The sequence below is a fragment of the Arachis hypogaea genome, chromosome 9 (assembly GCF_003086295.3).
Source record: "Arachis hypogaea cultivar Tifrunner chromosome 9, arahy.Tifrunner.gnm2.J5K5, whole genome shotgun sequence".
Classification (NCBI taxonomy): domain Eukaryota; kingdom Viridiplantae; phylum Streptophyta; class Magnoliopsida; order Fabales; family Fabaceae; genus Arachis; species Arachis hypogaea.
In genome coordinates this window covers 38,527,100-38,543,878 of record NC_092044.1, presented here as the reverse complement: position 1 = coordinate 38,543,878, position 16,779 = coordinate 38,527,100, and the positions used below count along the sequence as shown (strand labels likewise).

At 33.0% G+C, this 16,779-nt stretch overlaps 1 protein-coding gene across 1 annotated transcript in view; it reads right to left on the bottom strand.

Moving 5' to 3' along the window:
* Positions 1–12,539, bottom strand: part of LOC112709107 (receptor-like cytosolic serine/threonine-protein kinase RBK2) — a 29,581-nt gene extending 17,042 nt beyond the window's left edge. Inside the window, exons 1-3 of the mRNA XM_029289009.2 lie at positions 12,193–12,539; positions 8,888–9,142; positions 8,643–8,800 (exon numbers count right to left, since the gene is read on the bottom strand). Coding sequence (XP_029144842.1) covers positions 8,643–8,800; positions 8,888–9,142; positions 12,193–12,526 — 747 coding nt within the window. The 5' untranslated portion in view covers positions 12,527–12,539. The remainder of the gene's footprint in view (positions 1–8,642; positions 8,801–8,887; positions 9,143–12,192) is intronic.
* Positions 12,540–16,779: the final 4,240 nt, after the last annotated feature.

Below are 16,779 nucleotides of genomic sequence, written 5' to 3'. Positions count from 1 at the left end.
GCTTGTTGGGAGGCAACCAAAATATGGTTAGTTATGCTCTACTTTCTTTCCTTTTTTGTATTTGCATCATTCTGCTCCTTCCTCTCCCTCTGCATGCATATTCATCTCATTGCTCATGTTTATCTTTCTGCATCCTCTTTTATTTAAGTTTTTTTTAAAAGAAGAAGTCATGCATGTATCACGTAACATAATATATGCTTAGCATTCTATGTTTCTCCATACTCTTCACCATTTTATAATATGTCTAAACCCTAAGTTTGGTGTTCACCAATCTATACATGGCCAAACTCTAAGTTTGGTATTGCATTTCAAACCAAGACTGAGGATGAAGAGAGCAACAAAGATAGATAATGAACCTGGTAGCAATTGTGTTTGGTGGTTAGTACTCCTTTCTTTTAAGTTTTCTTTTGTTTTTCTTTTCCTTTCTTTTACATCATGTCTATTTCTCTTACTCTACTATCCATGCCTATTACTAAACTTGTTCTCTGAGCACTATAATCACATGAAAAAGAGTTAGCCCAATGGAGAAAAGTTAAATCAATTAAATAAAGTCTGATTATATAAAGTGGTAGTCCATGACTTTTGATTGTATTCCATGGAACGTAGCAATGTGTGAATGATCTTGAATGAAGGAGCAAAACAATTTTTCATAAATAGAGATTTAGAGAAGTACTATGAGATCTATGAATATTCCAAAAAGATCCTTGAATTGAAAAGAAAAAGAAAACAAAGAGAGAAAATATAAAGCAAGAAAGAAAAAAGTATGAAAAGATCAAAAGATATTCAAAGAGTAACAAAGCTCTAAGCATCAATGGCTAGAACCCAGTTATGTGCCTTTGGTGTTTATTGTCCAAGGAAAAGATTGGGTGATTAGATTCGAGGGGTGCTTCATCACTCGATAACTTGGCCAACTGGCTAGGTATTATCGATCGAAAGCCCACAATTAAGAGCTGCCTTGGAACAAAACATTTAGAAGCCTAAAGAGGATCTGGGCATCGATGTCTAGGAAATCAAATCTTTAGTTATATTCTTGTGGTGCAACCGTGTCAAGAAAAGACTTGGATAATTAGATCCGAGGAGTGATTTATCACCCGATAACTTGGGCCAACTGGCCTGAGATTATCGATTGAAAGCCTACCATAAAGAGCTGCCTTAAGACGAAGCACTTAGGGTTAACAATTGAAAAATCTCTCTAGATCAAAAAGAAGAAATTAAAAGATTCAAGGATTAATAAAAAATTAAGAAAAGAGATCTCATAATATCATCTGAACTTGAGTTTTTGAGAATTTTTCACTTCCAAGACTTCAAGATTCATTAAGAAAGAAAAGTCTGTTTATGATATGAACGTTCATATCCATTGTTAACATGGTGATTCAATTCTTCTTCATTAAATTCAATTCTTTTCTTTTTTTTTCTTGAGGACAAGCAAATTTTTAAGTTTGGTGTTGTGATGCTTTCGCATCTTTAGTGATTTTTCTTTCTTTAATTTAATGTTTTCTTAGGTTAATCATAATTTCTTCTTCTAATCTTATCACTTTTAAGTATCATTTGATACTACGGTATTGTCTTAGTATTTTTCTAGGAAATACAAGATTAAGAGAGAAAAATCAAGTAGCAAAGAAAGAATAGTCAAAGGGGAAGGCATAGGGAAAGGCATACAATCAAAGTATGTAAGGATTAAAGCCATGCAAACCATGCAGCATAGTTAGCGTGTCACGCCACTAAGGGGCATGCAACGCCCTAGAGGAGAAGCAAAGCTAGCGTGCCACGCCATGCAGGGCATGCAATGCCGCTGGAGCAAGATGAAGCTGGCGCGCCATGCCATAGAAGGTGTGCAATGCCTCTGGAGGACAAAAGGCATGCCATGCCACACCTTGAAGATAATCAACCCCTAGAGCAATCAAGGCAAGGAGGCGTGTAACGCCTAGTAAAGGGCGTGCAATGCCCTGGGCTTTGTTGAAGAGGGCGCGCAACGCCCTAATGAGGCGTGCAAAGCTTGACCCAAAATTAAAGGTGGTGTTTAATGCCACTGCTTGGCGTTAAATGCCCAAGCCTAAAGATCAAGCCCAGGGGGACTCCACCAACTCCAATGAAATGCCAATGATGAATTCTACAAGACCCAACCTCAAAGATGTGATTTCCGATTGAAGATTGCAGAAAATTCTATATGATTTGATTTTGATTTTGTTCTATTTTTGAATTTGAATTATTAGGAATTATCATAATTATTCTGATTAAGATAAAATTTAGTTTTGAATTTGAATTAGAGGAACCCTAGGATTTAAATAAGTGAAGATTCTTCACAGAGGGAACATCCAGCTTCCTTTGCATAGTTTCTTTTCATTGTTGTTTTCCATTATCCATGGGTAACTAATCTTTTTGTCAAAGAGTTAGGAGCTCTATTATGTTTCTATGAATTATTAATCTAAGTTTTCTTTTATTTTATAATTAGTTTCATGATTGAGTTAATGTTCTTTATCCTTAAAGGATTAGTAGTATCGAAAGGTATGCTAATCTTATTTTAAATTTGTTTAGTTTTTCGACAGAACTAATATCTAAATTATGCTTGAAAATTCTTTCACATGTCTTTTTGAATTCGACTAGACATTGTGTTTCAATTAGTGTGCAATAATATATGATTTTCAATCACTCTAACTTTGAATACCTGGATATAATTCAGATTAGAACATATTTTTGAAAATTGTATTTTCTCATAAGATTCAATTAGACAGGACTAGCTTGGATACGTGACATGTAAACCAATCTAAGGCCTACTTTTGAATTTTATGAGGAACTAAATCGGATTTGTACTTAACCTTTTCAATTAATTGATTGACCAAGACATTGGCAGTTAGTTAATTGAGAAAAAACTGAGGAACCAAGACATTGAAAATCAGTTAATTAAGGTTCATCGTGAAAAGATCTCTGCATGCTTTAGAAAAGGTAAACACAATTTGATTTTCTAGGGCTTAAACATCTCCAAAGCCCTTGACATTCTCTATTATTATTATTCTCTTTCAATCAACATCACTACCTCAGCAGCACTCAACTTCTAGATTCCAAGCAATACACAACTTTGCCCTTATCAATACCAGGTTTTATTTGATCTAATTAGAAATTTAACTCGATACTTGTGTGCTTAATCCTTTAATCCTCGTGGGAATGATATCCACTCACTGTGGTATTACTTGAATGATCTAGTGTACTTGCCGGTCTCTATGAGCTTTAGTTTTTACTCATCACATATATGAGCTCAATGTTGTATAGGACTTAATGACCGGTGTCTGCCGGGAATCAGAAAGTGGAATAAGTCAAGTTGCGATCCTACTGAAATTCAATCATTGGCACATATGCTTATGCTATTAGGCAACCATGTTGCGGAATTTAGATTTATGTTTTTAATTGGTCAATCTTTCTCGGTGTTATAGTATGTGATTAGGTGATAAATTAGCTCCTATATATCTCTTGGATAGACTGAAATTGATGAGATAAAAGTTACAATATGCTACTTGATTGATGATAAATACATGATAAATTTTCTCATGTGAGAGATATTATTTGATAATGAATTAATATTGTTGCTAAATTTTCTATTGTGTCATTAACATTAACCATTGAGCTTAAAAATTAAGTGTTTTAGAAAAGTTGTGGGAGTTTTGAATTGCCACAAGCATTCAAAATGATAAGACTGATGCTGCTAAGATTATGACAGTTTGAAACAGTCACTAAGTATAGGAAAAGTTTTTTACATGAACTAGTAACTTAGTGATGTTTTTAAACCGTCACTAAAAATATTGTGACAGTTAAAAAATTCATGAAATATAAGAAAAATTGTCACAGGATTTAAGAACTCAGGGACGATTTCAAACTGTCGCGAAATACAGCGTTAAAAAAACACCTTGACAAGTGTTACAAATTAGTGACGATTTTTTAATTCAAGGACTGTCACAAACAATTTCGAGACACTTCTTACCAATGGTCGTCCAAAACTGTCGCTATGTCACTAGCAATGCACAAATTTGTGATGCTTTTTTAACCGTCGCAAAAAAAACTTAGCGATGGTAAAAACTGTATCATAATAACCTATTTTGTAGTTTGAAGTTGTATCATAATATTTGGATTTATTCAAATTCCATTGCAATTTGTCTTTATTCCGATGGATTTTAACCGACAAAATCATGTATGCAACTTTTTGGAAAAATAATTTTTGAATGAGATTCTGATTCCAAATTTTGCTTTCAGTAATTAAATCTTTAACTCTTGGAATGAAATCAAAAATAGCCTGTTGATGAGCAGATAATTTATACGCTTTTTGGCATTGTTTTTAGTATGTTTTTAGTATGTTTTAGTTAGTTTTTATTATATTTTTATTAGTTTTTATTTAAAATTCACTTTTCTGGACTTTACTATGAGTCTATGTGTTTTTCTATGATTTCAAGTATTTTCTGGCTGAAATTGAGGGACCTGAGTAAAAATCTGATCCAGAGGCTGAAAAAGGACTGCAAATGCTGATGGATTCTGACCTCCCTGCACTCAAAGTGGACTTTCTGGAGCTACAGAAGTCCAATTGGCGCGCTCTCAATTGCGTTGGAAAGTAGACATCCTGAGCTTTCCAGCAATGTATAATAGTCCATACTTTGCCTGAGATTTGATGGCTCAAATAGGCGTTCCAAGTCAGCTCAAGAATTCTGGTGTTAAACACCGGAACTGGCACAAAAGTGGGAGTTAAACGCCCAAACTGGCACAAAAGCTGGTGTTTAACTCCAAGAAGAGTCTCTACACATGAAAGCTTCAATGCTCAGCCCAAGCACACACCAAGTGGGCCCGGAAGTGGATTTTTACGTCATTTACTCATTTTTGTAAACCCTAAGCTACTAGTTCTCTATAAATAGGACCTTTTGCTATTGTATTTTCATCTTGGTTCTTCGGGTTCCCTCTCTGGGGCCGAAGCCAATGATCACCATTATCACTTATGTATTTTCAATGGTGAACTTTCTACACACCATAGATTAAGGTGTGGAGCTCTGTTGTACCTCGAGTATTAATGCAATTACTATTGTTCTTCTATTCAATTCAGCTTATTCTTGTTCTAAGATATCACTTGTTCCTCAACTTGATGAATGTGATGATCCGTGACACTCATCATCATTCTCACCTATGAACGTGTGCCTGACAACCACCTCCGTTCTACCTTAGATTGAGTGGATATCTCTTGGATTCCTTAATCAGAATCTTCGTGGTATAAGCTAGAATCTATTGGCGGCCATTCTTGAGAATCCGGAAGGTCTAAACCTTGTCTGTGGTATTCTGAGTAGGATTCAGGGATTGAATGACTGTGACGAGCTTTAAACTCGCGATTGTGGGGCGTTAGTGACAGACGCAAAAGAATCACTGGATTCTATTTCGACATGATCGAGAACCGACAGATGAATAGCCGTGCTGTGACAAAGCGCGTTGAACATTTTCACTGAGAGGACGGGACTGTAGCCATTGACAATGGTGATGCCCAACATACAGCTTGCCATGGAAAGGAGTAAGAAGGATTGGATGAAGACAGTAGGAAAGCAGAGAGACAAAAGGGACAAAGCATCCCCATACGCTTATCTAAGATTCTCACCAATGAATTACATAAGTATCTCTATCTTTATTTTATGTTTTATTTATCTTTTAATCATTAATCCTCCATAACCATTTGAATCCGCCTGACTGAGATTTACAAGATGACCATAGCTTGCTTCATACCAACAATCTCCGTGGGATCGACCCTTACTCGCGTAAGGTTTATTACTTGGACGACCCAGTGCACTTGCTGGTTAGTTGTGCGAAGTTGTGATAAAGAGTTGAGATTGCAATTGAGCGTACCATGTTGATGGCGCCATTGATGATCACAATTTCGTGCACCACCTGTCTGTTTGGCATTTCAAAAATTGTTAAAGGATACGGAGGAGGCAGCCAAGGATCCTCAAAGGTTCAAATATTCTCTTTAGTACCCATAGCCCAGCTAAGACCTTTTTCAACAATCTTTCATCCTTCCAGTATGCTCTTCCATCCCAAGAAGATAATACTCTAGTTTCTGCAGTTATAACATTACCATTTCTAAAGTACTTATCTCTTAGGATTTTTGATAATAAAAAAGTAGGATGTGTTATAAGTTGCCAAAATGGTTTGCCTAATAGTGCCAGATTCTGAATTTTAAGATTTTTAAATCCAAGGTCTCCTTCTCTTCGTGGATGAGTCATAGTGTCCCAATTAATCTAAGTCATCTGCCTTTCAGAACCATTTCACCCCTACCAGAATTGAGAATGTAGATAGTGGATTTTCAAAATTAAATCATTAATTAACTTGAAGCAAGATAATGTTTAAATAGGAACAACTTCACTCATTCCCTTAAGCAATTGTCTACCACCCGAAGATAGAAGATTGCACTTCCATCCTTAGATTCTTTTCCAAACCTCCTCTTTGATTATACGTAAAGAAGTCTTTTTTAATCTAGAGACTATAGAAGGCAAACTAAGATATCTGTCCTGGGCCTTAATATGATTAATATTCACAGAGTTAGCCAGTTGTGTACGAGTAGTAGAGGGAGCGTTATGGCTAAAAATTACAGCAAACTTATTTAGATTCACCTTCTGACCACTGATGCTTTTGTAAGAACTCAACAAATTCAGAATGTTTAAACATGTCTCAGGATTAGCCTTGCAGAAAAGCATTGAATCATCATTAAATAGGAGGTAGTTAACCTTGGGACATCGCCTATGTACCTGAATAGCTTGAATTAGTTTGTTTTATTTTGCTTTGTGTTACAAGAAGGAGAGACCTTCCACACAGAAAATAAAAAGGTAGAGAGATAGAGGATCTTCTTATCGGATACCTCTATTTATGCTTTACAAGCACCTTTTCAAAAAGTTTTATTAAACCAAGTTTTAGTCTATTGATGAGTAAAGAGAGAAAAAAATGAAATTATATATCTAATACCCAAACTAGCTTAAAAGTGTACACACCTGACCCAATATTGGGCCATACGCACCAAAATCAAGATCGTATCGCCTTCCAAAATACGAAAGAATAAGTGGAGTTTCTCTCATCAATCTATTTGCAGAAGACTATAAATATGAGGGGTAGGAGCTCCCTAAGTCTTTTTTTTAACACTAATTCTTATATCACATGAACAATTTTGACTGACTTAATTGTTAGAATACTTATATGTTCTCCCCATCCAGCTCAGAGATGATTCTTGGTCAGTGGTTTCCCATTCCATTATCCATTAATGTAAATAGTTCTTGGGGTTAATAGTCAAAATCGTTCCCAAAAGATATCTCGATCTCTATTTTCGTCTCTGAAAGAATAAATTAATCAAATTCGTCCCTGAATGATTTTTTTTAAATCACATTCGTCCCTCCGTTAGTTTCTTGACGCTGTGGTTAACCTGGAATGTGAAGTGACAACTCATCATAGTAAATGACGTTGTTTTGCACTCTTCATCTCCTGAACAAGCATCGTCATTCGTTCTTCTCGCACTTCCAGCTATTAGAGAAGCCTCACTACTATTGCACAACGATCTCATCACATCTACTGTCGCTGATCAATCCACCCCTGCACGCAATTCTCGTTGCTCCACACTCTCTCAGTCGCCTTCTCCTTTTTTTACTCACACATCGAGGAAGAAGGCTGAGTCAGGAGCTAGGTTTCGTGACCCAATCTCCAGAGCTCGTTGGTGCTCTGGTCGAGGGAGCATCACTCTCCTCCCCTGCTTTTCTACTCTACCGTTACATCAGTTCAGGTAGGCCTTTTTCTTTGTGATTTTTTCTATTTCTGTTGTGCTCTAACTACAACTAAGATCATATATAATAATTAATCTTAATAAAAAAAATCAAACTGGGAGTTTCAGGGGAGAATGACATCCATGGCTACAGAGTTAGCGGTTTTGGAGTTTCAGTACTGAGTAACAGAATTAGCAAGAGAGAAGATGACTAATAAGTGCGGGTTTTTGTGTTAGAAATGTAATTTTCGGTGACGAATAGCCGACCTTGCCACAGTGGGATCGGACTTCCGATGACAGAGAAGGGCAAAGACAAGTACCCTCAGCAACGATTTGCAGTGAAGGAGAACGTGTGTATTCACTCTCAATGGTAGCTACAAGCACCACTTATGGAAGGTATTAAGTTGTTAGTGGGTGACTAGAGTTTGATCTTGGATCAGCAGCAATGGAAGAATGGCAAGCTGCATGAGCTAATTACGAAGGATTATGGGTGTAATTAGGTTCCGGTTCGAGGGTGTTAAATGACCCGTTTGCAGTGTTTTGGGCCCTTGTTGGCCCAGCACAGTCCAAAGAAAAATAGAAATATAACTTTACTGCCACATCAGCTTCTATTAACGCTATTAGTAAGAGAAGTGACGGAAGGACTAACGTGAATAATTTTTAAATCTTTCAAGGACGATTTAGGTTAATTTAATCTTTTGGGGACTAATTTGAGAATCACGTGATCTCTCAAGGACTAATTTGACCATTTACTCATAGTTGTTGATGAGAATATATAATGATAATTGTATGCTCAAAATATTAAAAACATATATATTGCACGGTGCAATATAACCAAAGTTTATTCAAGAAATCCATGCATACACACAAGAGAGGAGTGTACCTGTGGGTCAAAATTCTCGGTGAGCAAAATATTCTCTGCTTTAATATCTCTATGAATAATCCGTCTGTGACAATTCTCATGTAGATAGAGTAAACCATCAGCTATTCCCAAAGCAATCTTGTATCTTTTACTCCAATCTAGTTTGTGTTTATTTGGACCTACAACACACAACACTTTAATTTATTTGATAAATGTCATACTATATATATATAAGGATTAATATAAAGATTAGGAGAGATATAAACCATGAATAAGAGATCCCAAACTTCCGAGAGGAGAAAGTGAAAAGACAAGAAGATGCATGTCTCGTTCGACACAGCATCCAATAATCTTGGCAGTATTAGGATGATCAACATGGGCAATCACGCCAAGTTCTGATAGAAAATCTGCTGTCTTTTCTTCTAAGCTTCCATTCGTCAATTTCTTCCCTGCTATTAGTTTCCCTTCTTCAAGACAACCCTGATAAACCTCAGCAAAACCACCTCTTCCTATTAAATTTTCTACATGTATTCAAACCAAACAATAATGAAAACTTACCTACAGCCATCCCATCTGTGCATGATTTTATGGTTATATTGCAATTCTTTTGGGATATCAGTCAAGATAAGAATATTGCAATTCTTTTGGTAAATTAAATTTATATTTGAAATTATAAAAAATGTCTTTAATAAATTACTATAATTTTATTATGGGTATATACAATTAGAAAATTTTGTTCAAAAATTTCTTTTCAAGGTAATACTATTTTGTAAATATTCATAATTATGATATGAAATAAGAATAGGAAAAATATTATATAATAAAATTTTATTTAACTACATCAATACAAATAATAATTTTTAAATAAAGAAAAATTTCATTTTAACATAGAAAGTATAACCTCAAGTTCAAGTTCAAAATTCAACTTGGCCCAACACAAAAAAAATATTTATTAATACTAATTAAATCCATTTATTAAATTTAAAAGAGAAAAAACAGTAAAAAGATTGATATTTTTTTGCATGAATCTTGTTCTTTCGCTGTAACAATTCAAATAATGGGTCCAACAATAATGATTTGTTCATCAATGTGGGTCTCATTGTTATAGGCAACTCCAATCTCATTTTAACTCTAAATTTATACAAGTAGATGTTTTTTGCCATCTATGCAGTAGCATTGGCTTAATATTTTATTTAGAGAATGCAGGAGTTAATACTCAAAATGACCTCTGAAATTTGACCACCGATGCAATTTACTTCTTAAATTTTTAATTGACTCAAATTGTATCCTGAAATTTTGACCCGTGCTTCAATTTGACCCTTCCGACGTTTTTCGTCAGCAAGAAGCTGACTTGACAATTTTAAATGACACATGACATGTAACGGTTAGATGATATAACCAAAATTTTCAAAGTATCAATGTAACCCCTCACAATTTGAACATAAAACCTAACAGTTAGATAAAAAATTATAAAATAAAATAGTAAATTACATAAATATTCTCATCTTCTTCCTCTCACATCTTCTTCCTCTTCTTACATCTTCTTCCAACAACTACCATCCAACAATCACTATTGTTATCATCACACTAACCACAGCACCACCAAAATATATTATAACCGATTATTATATCTTAATGGTCTTTATAGAAAAAATATGAAATAATTTTGCAAAATGTCATTAATATCCTTTGTTTTTTGAGTACTCCGATCGACCTTTCGGATTTAGAGTTCTGATACCATATCATGAAACTACTCATCCTAAAAGTTTAAGCTGATAGAAAAAGGTAACACTAATGGTTATATCTCCGATACTGAATCGAACATCTTTAAACCCCATTGTACACATTGTACAAATATTCCATTGACTCCCTATACTTTCTCTTTTCTTTATCATCTTTTCTTAAAAAAAAAATCTCGTGTTCTTCCACCAATTTTTTCAACTGTGGCCATTGGTATTCATGAAGGTTGAGGCGCTATGAATCTTTTCGACAGCGAATTGTTCTCCATATGACCCTTCCTTCATGGCACTTTATCACCTATATATGTAACTAAGCATTGCAATTTGAGATTGCAAATTTTGAGTCTTTCTTTTCTAAGATTTCAATTTTTAAATTTGTCAAACAGGCATCGACCAAAAATTTTACTTCCATATTTATTACGACTCTCAAGATTTATTATCCTAAGTGTTAATTGAGACTTGGTGGTTTGAGATTAAAAAGTTAAACATGTGAAAAAAAATGAGGCAAATGAAAGAAAGAAAATAGAAAAAATAACAGTTGTAGTAGAAAAAATAAAATATAAGAACTAACATTCTTGACCTTTTGTTATGTTTTCTGTGAGATTATATTATTTGCAATAAGAGTCGGGGAATGAACAAATGAAATTATGAGATTATATTATTTGCAATAAAAGTCAGGGAAGGAACAAATGAAATTGAATCAGACGTAGTGATGTACAGAAACGGGGTGAGAAAGAGAAGAAGAAGAAAAAAATGATAAAATTAAAATTTTAAAATAAAACTATTATTTAAAATATTTAAATATAAATATAATTATTATATAATTAATAAAATGTTTGAATCTTAACCATTATTTCAAATTTTTAATGGTTATGATTCAAAAGGAATCTTGGACCACCAAGAACTAAAATATACTTTACTCATCTAAAAAATTCTTAATATATTAAATACAAAAATTATTTGTCACTAATAAAAATAAAAATTTATCTATTTTGTGTCTTATGAAAACATGTTAAGTTTATAAATTAATAAAATTTTTATTAAATAAAAATATTTAAAATTTTTTAATAATAACAAACTTATCATGTGTACTTAGTACACACATTAATTACTACGATTTGGGAGAATTGGGGCTACGCTAGGTTTTATGTTCAAATTGTGAGGGTTAAATTGATACTTTGAAAATTTTGGCCAGGTCATCTAATTGTTACAGTGGCACGTGTCATTTAAAATTGTCAAGTCAGCTTTTTGGTGACGAAAAACGTCAGAAAGGCCAAATTGAAGTATGGGTCAAAATTTTAAAGTACAATTTGAGTCAATTGAAAATTTAAAGGGTAAATTACATTGATGGTTAAATTTCAGGGACTATTTTGAGTATTAACTCATGCAGCAGTATTATTTTTTCAGCTCTAGAACCGATCTTCTCCCTGCCTCAATGGCCAGCAGGCCCGGTGTCGTTATTTTCAAAAGATTAAAAAAACAAAAAAAGAATATGCCAACAAATTAAAGTTGTGTATTGTTATCGAAAATGACGGGCGTATTTTTATTCAAAAAAATAAAATTTTTATTTATCAATTTAAATCGAAAAAATTGGTAAAATTTTGTTGATGTTACGTGCAAAAAGAGAAAATTAATTTTTTTTTATATTTTTGATGGCATTACAGTCCCAAAAACTAAACAAATCTGGTTTTTGTAATTTCTGATTGTGAAAATAAAACTAAAGGTACAAAATAATAAATTTTTGTATCCCGATTTAAATAGATAAATAAAGAATTTTTTAATTAAAAAAAATGAGTGGCTATATAAATGGAAGGGTAAGGATCTGAACTAACCGCTGCTAAAATTGTTGGTTGCATATTGTAATTCTGAAAGGCTAAAAGTGATCAAAGAAGACCTGAAGTTGTAGAAACCAGTATGTAGAGTAGTAGTAGTATCTTCTTTAGTGCTTTTGCTCTTCCATCGTAACTTGGAGAAACTAAGAGTGTGTAATGAAGGTAGGTGATTCTTAGTTGGTCTAATTTTCCACAATTTGAAAATTTTGCCCCATCGAGAGCGTGCTCTGCTTGAACTACTTGAACCACTTGCATTTGATTCAGATGCTTGTTGCTCTGACTCAGCTTCTAAGACACCCCTTGGAGATGTCTCATCTTCTTTCTCTTTCTCCATCTCCAATTCCCTCAAATCTAACATAATAAATCATCAGAAAACCAACTTATTATTACGTTATCACCATGAAGTAACAAGTCTATCTAATTCCAATATGAACTAGCAAGAAAATGCATAACTAAGGTATTTTAGTAATTAAATTTAACTAAGGTGGTATAGTAATTTATTGACACAATAAAAATTAATTGACGAAAAAGGAGGAAATATACAAACAAAAGAAAAACTTAGTTAAACTTGTTTGCAAAATTAACTTGTTCCTTTAATATTATTCTTTGCAACTTTTCTTTTAACATTTTAAAATATACAATTTGAATTTGTGAAATTATTAACCCTTATAATTTATTTATTTTTTTGGATTGCTCTTACATTTGATATGTTTTAATACTCTAGCTTTTTTTTAAAGTAATTTTTAAAATGAAAATAATAGGGATTAAATTATTTCACACATATGGAGGTTTAACGAGAGAGAGAGAGAGAGAGAGAGAGAGAGAGAGAGAGAGAGAGAGAGAGAGAGAGAGAGAGAGAGAGAGAGAGAGAGAGAGAGAGAGAGAGAGAGAGAGAGAGAGAGAGAGAGAGAGAGAGAGAGAGAGAGAGAGAGAGAGCCTTTAGCAGAGGTTGACCAAGATAACATTGATCCTAGCCTCCTAGGTTTAAGACTAAAAGCACCATACAATAGCATCCCCTTTCGTTTATCGGCATGGCTTTTCTTACAAGGATCCCTGCGTAACACACCACAACATCAACTATTAAAAAGAGAACAATGTCCTTATCCTTGCATATATTACAATTTTGGGGATTAGATTGTGGTTAGTAATAAATTAATTTTGTTGGAGTGCCATATTGTGCTCATAAAATAAACCCTAACATGAAATTTAAAGAAATTAGTGGAGTGAAAATTTAAAATAACTCTTGAAATTTACATCACATTCTAATAAAATTTCAATTAATCTAAATTTTTAAATTTTGATTTGTCATTTACATTAGTCCTTAAATTATTTCGTCAATTAATTTGTTGTAAATGTTATATTGACATAGCCTGACAAAGACCACATAGGAAGTCCCAATGAATATCTAAACCTATGGAAGAGAAGGAGAAAAAGAGTAAGTGAGTTTTGGCTTGGAATGATCATGTATTTTTAGGATGAGATTTATTTTAATCAAGAGAATAATTTTGATATATTGATAGTATAAACTATTTTATATTGTCAATTATATCCATTTTTTTAAATAATTATTTGCATGTTAATTATTGAAAACAATTATTTTAAGATGTGTCGTTTTGATTAGTCCATTGTGCCAACTAAACATGCTATTAACAAAGATGGATCCAGAAACTAACATTGGGTTAGTTGAAATTCTAAGGAATATTTTGAAATGTGACACAAGTTTTAAGGGCCATTTTGGGTTACTTGAAATGAGTGTATATTATCAATATTAAAACTCACTATAAAAAATATAGTAATTTCGAAAAATTTTTAGTAACAATTTTTTTATGCCAATAGATATTATTTTGCAGCAAATTTTTAAAAATTACTACAATTGAAAGACCCAAAAATTAAAATTGAAAAAATCAGAGTTGCTGCAATAGTTTTTTTATTTTTATTTATGATAGCAAATTATTTTGATGCAAAATCTAGATCTTTGGTAGCAAATAAAAAAAATAACCACAATGACTTTCGATAACAAGTTCTACATGCAACGAAAAAAAATATTCTATTGCAGAAAAAGTGATATTTTACAGCAATTTTTTTCCTCAGCAAATTTGTAGTGACCTAAAACTAAATTGATCTAAAGTTCATTGACATAGATGCTTTAAGGATAAGCAAACAATTTACACTTAACAAGTATAATAAACAAAGCAGGATGATCCAATTTGAGCTAGTCAATCATGCAGTAGCAAGATATTATAAATAGAAACATAGTGGAGTGAACACATATTGTAGCCCTAAGTTCGTGTTAAGATTTAGTTAGGACAATACAACACAAAAATCCACAATGGCATACTTATATCTATTCAGGAAATTAGGAAGGGAATTTAATTGTTTAGGCATAATACCTTTGCCAACCTATAATTAATATGAACCATTTCAAGAAAGTTTAGCTAGTATGAGTGTATGACCATTAATAAGTTAGTGTTTCCAGGTTATCAATTAATTAATAACATATTATAATTTTATATATTTCAAATCTGTCAAAAACTCTAAATATTAGATGTTCAAATTATATCCTTGCAAAAATCTATCAATAAGAAGATCAGATGCATGCACGCAAGAACTCGATACCCCAAATAAATTAAGGAAAGAAAATATAAAAGTGTCCATACCATAAACAACAATCCAGTTGGTCATTTTCTTCCTTGTTTTCCATGAGTGCTCACAAAATGATCAGAATATATGGATGGGTTTGATGCCTCCGAGAAAACAAAGATCCGTTCTTCTATGGTTTTGAATTTCAAATTGAAGTTTTGCAATTCCAAGCTCTCATTCATTATTTTGCACCCATTTCTCTCTTCTTTCTCTCTCCCTTGCATTGTTGCATGAGAGATGAGTCCATAAGGCTGAGGACAAGTGGTGAAATAAAACATGTGCAACGACTTATTCTCCAATCCATGCAATAGCAAGTTACAAATGTGTTAGATTGACAAAAAAACTTACAACTTATCACGAATATATATTTAAGTGTCGAAATTGACCCTTGGTGTGTGTACGTGTTTTTTACAAAAGAAAATTAGTAAGCTAAGAATAGAGACATATGACTAATAAATATGCAGAAGATTTAGCTATTAATTTAATCACTTGAACCTTTTATTTATTTTACTTAATTTATATGTTTCTTATTTTGTTACTCTTTATCAAAGATAATTTATATATATATGTGTGTGAATTAAAAAAAGAAATGGTTATTATAAAATTGAGAGATAGTGCATATTTTTATATTTATTATTCGAGTCAATTAGCATATTTGTATATTTATGGTATATATAATTTTCTTGTTAATTATTATAGGATATTGTATATGTGTATGTAGACTAGTAATTCAATCGAGGTATAGTCCTAACTGCTTGAGTGCACTATTTGTTCGTCGTTGTTGATCTTTTTATTTATAGGTAAAAAATCTAATCTGTCAGAGTAAAAAACATTCTGACATTCAAGTAAATGAAATTTTTAGAAATAAAAAGTTTTTTCTTTTTTTGTTCTTTTGATACCACTCTTTTTATTGTGTTTTATTTACTTGATGTCTTCGTCTTTTATAGACGACAGGACTTACTGCTTTGTAACGGCTTTAGAGTTGGTGGTTCCTGTTATTCAGGTAGTTAGAAATATTACGAATTTCAAATATTAGGTTTGTTATTATCGTGCTTACCGATTGCTTGAATTTTAGCCTTTGGAACATTGTCGATGTGTTGGCTCTTTCTGATATATACTTGTTTGTCAATTTTACTACCGAGGTTATAAGTATAGTTCATAGCCCCCAAGTTTAGCCTGTAAAATATAAACAGGTTGAGCTTTTTTGCATCCTCTGCTTGGAGTATATGTCAAAAAGAGTATAGCTATAAGCCCCCAAAGTCAACATGTTTGTGTTTTTTGTTTGTCATTGTTGGGCCGTTAGTATGGGTCGTGGACAGGGGTGGGCAGATTCTTTTTGGTGGTTTTTTGGGAGAAGAAACGTTCAAGTAGTGGGAAGAGAGAGAGTGTATGTGGTTTCATTGTCTTAGTAACTTCTAAGTAAGATAAATATCTCAAACTGTTTGTCTTCCTAGAGTTGTATCATTTCTGAAGGAAGAGAAAATCTTAAGTAAGAAAGGTTAGTGTTTGTTTGTTGGATTTGATATTGTCTATCTATTGTGGGTTTGTCGGGTTATAGGGAAGAAGAAAATGGCTGTTATTGATGAGGGAAACCCTTATGGTTGGGTTGATGATGACATAAAAAGTCAAGTTTCAATTTTTAACATAGTGAGTTTAGTGGCGTAATTGAATGAAGTGAAGTGGATAAAAAATGGTGAACAATTGGAGGTGAAGTTTTTGCCTTATGGGAAAAGTGATAGAGTGTGTGAGAGGAGGTTCGATTAGTCTTACTTTTATTTATATACTTGCATGTTAACAGAGTTGGACATGAGACTTCTATTTTTGGATTTTGAATGTGGAATTCTGTCTCAATTGAACTGTGTGCCGACGCAGTTGCATCCTAACTCTTGGGCCTTTGTGCGAGATTTTGAGGATTTGATGGAATATCTGGAGTGTTACCCGTCTTTA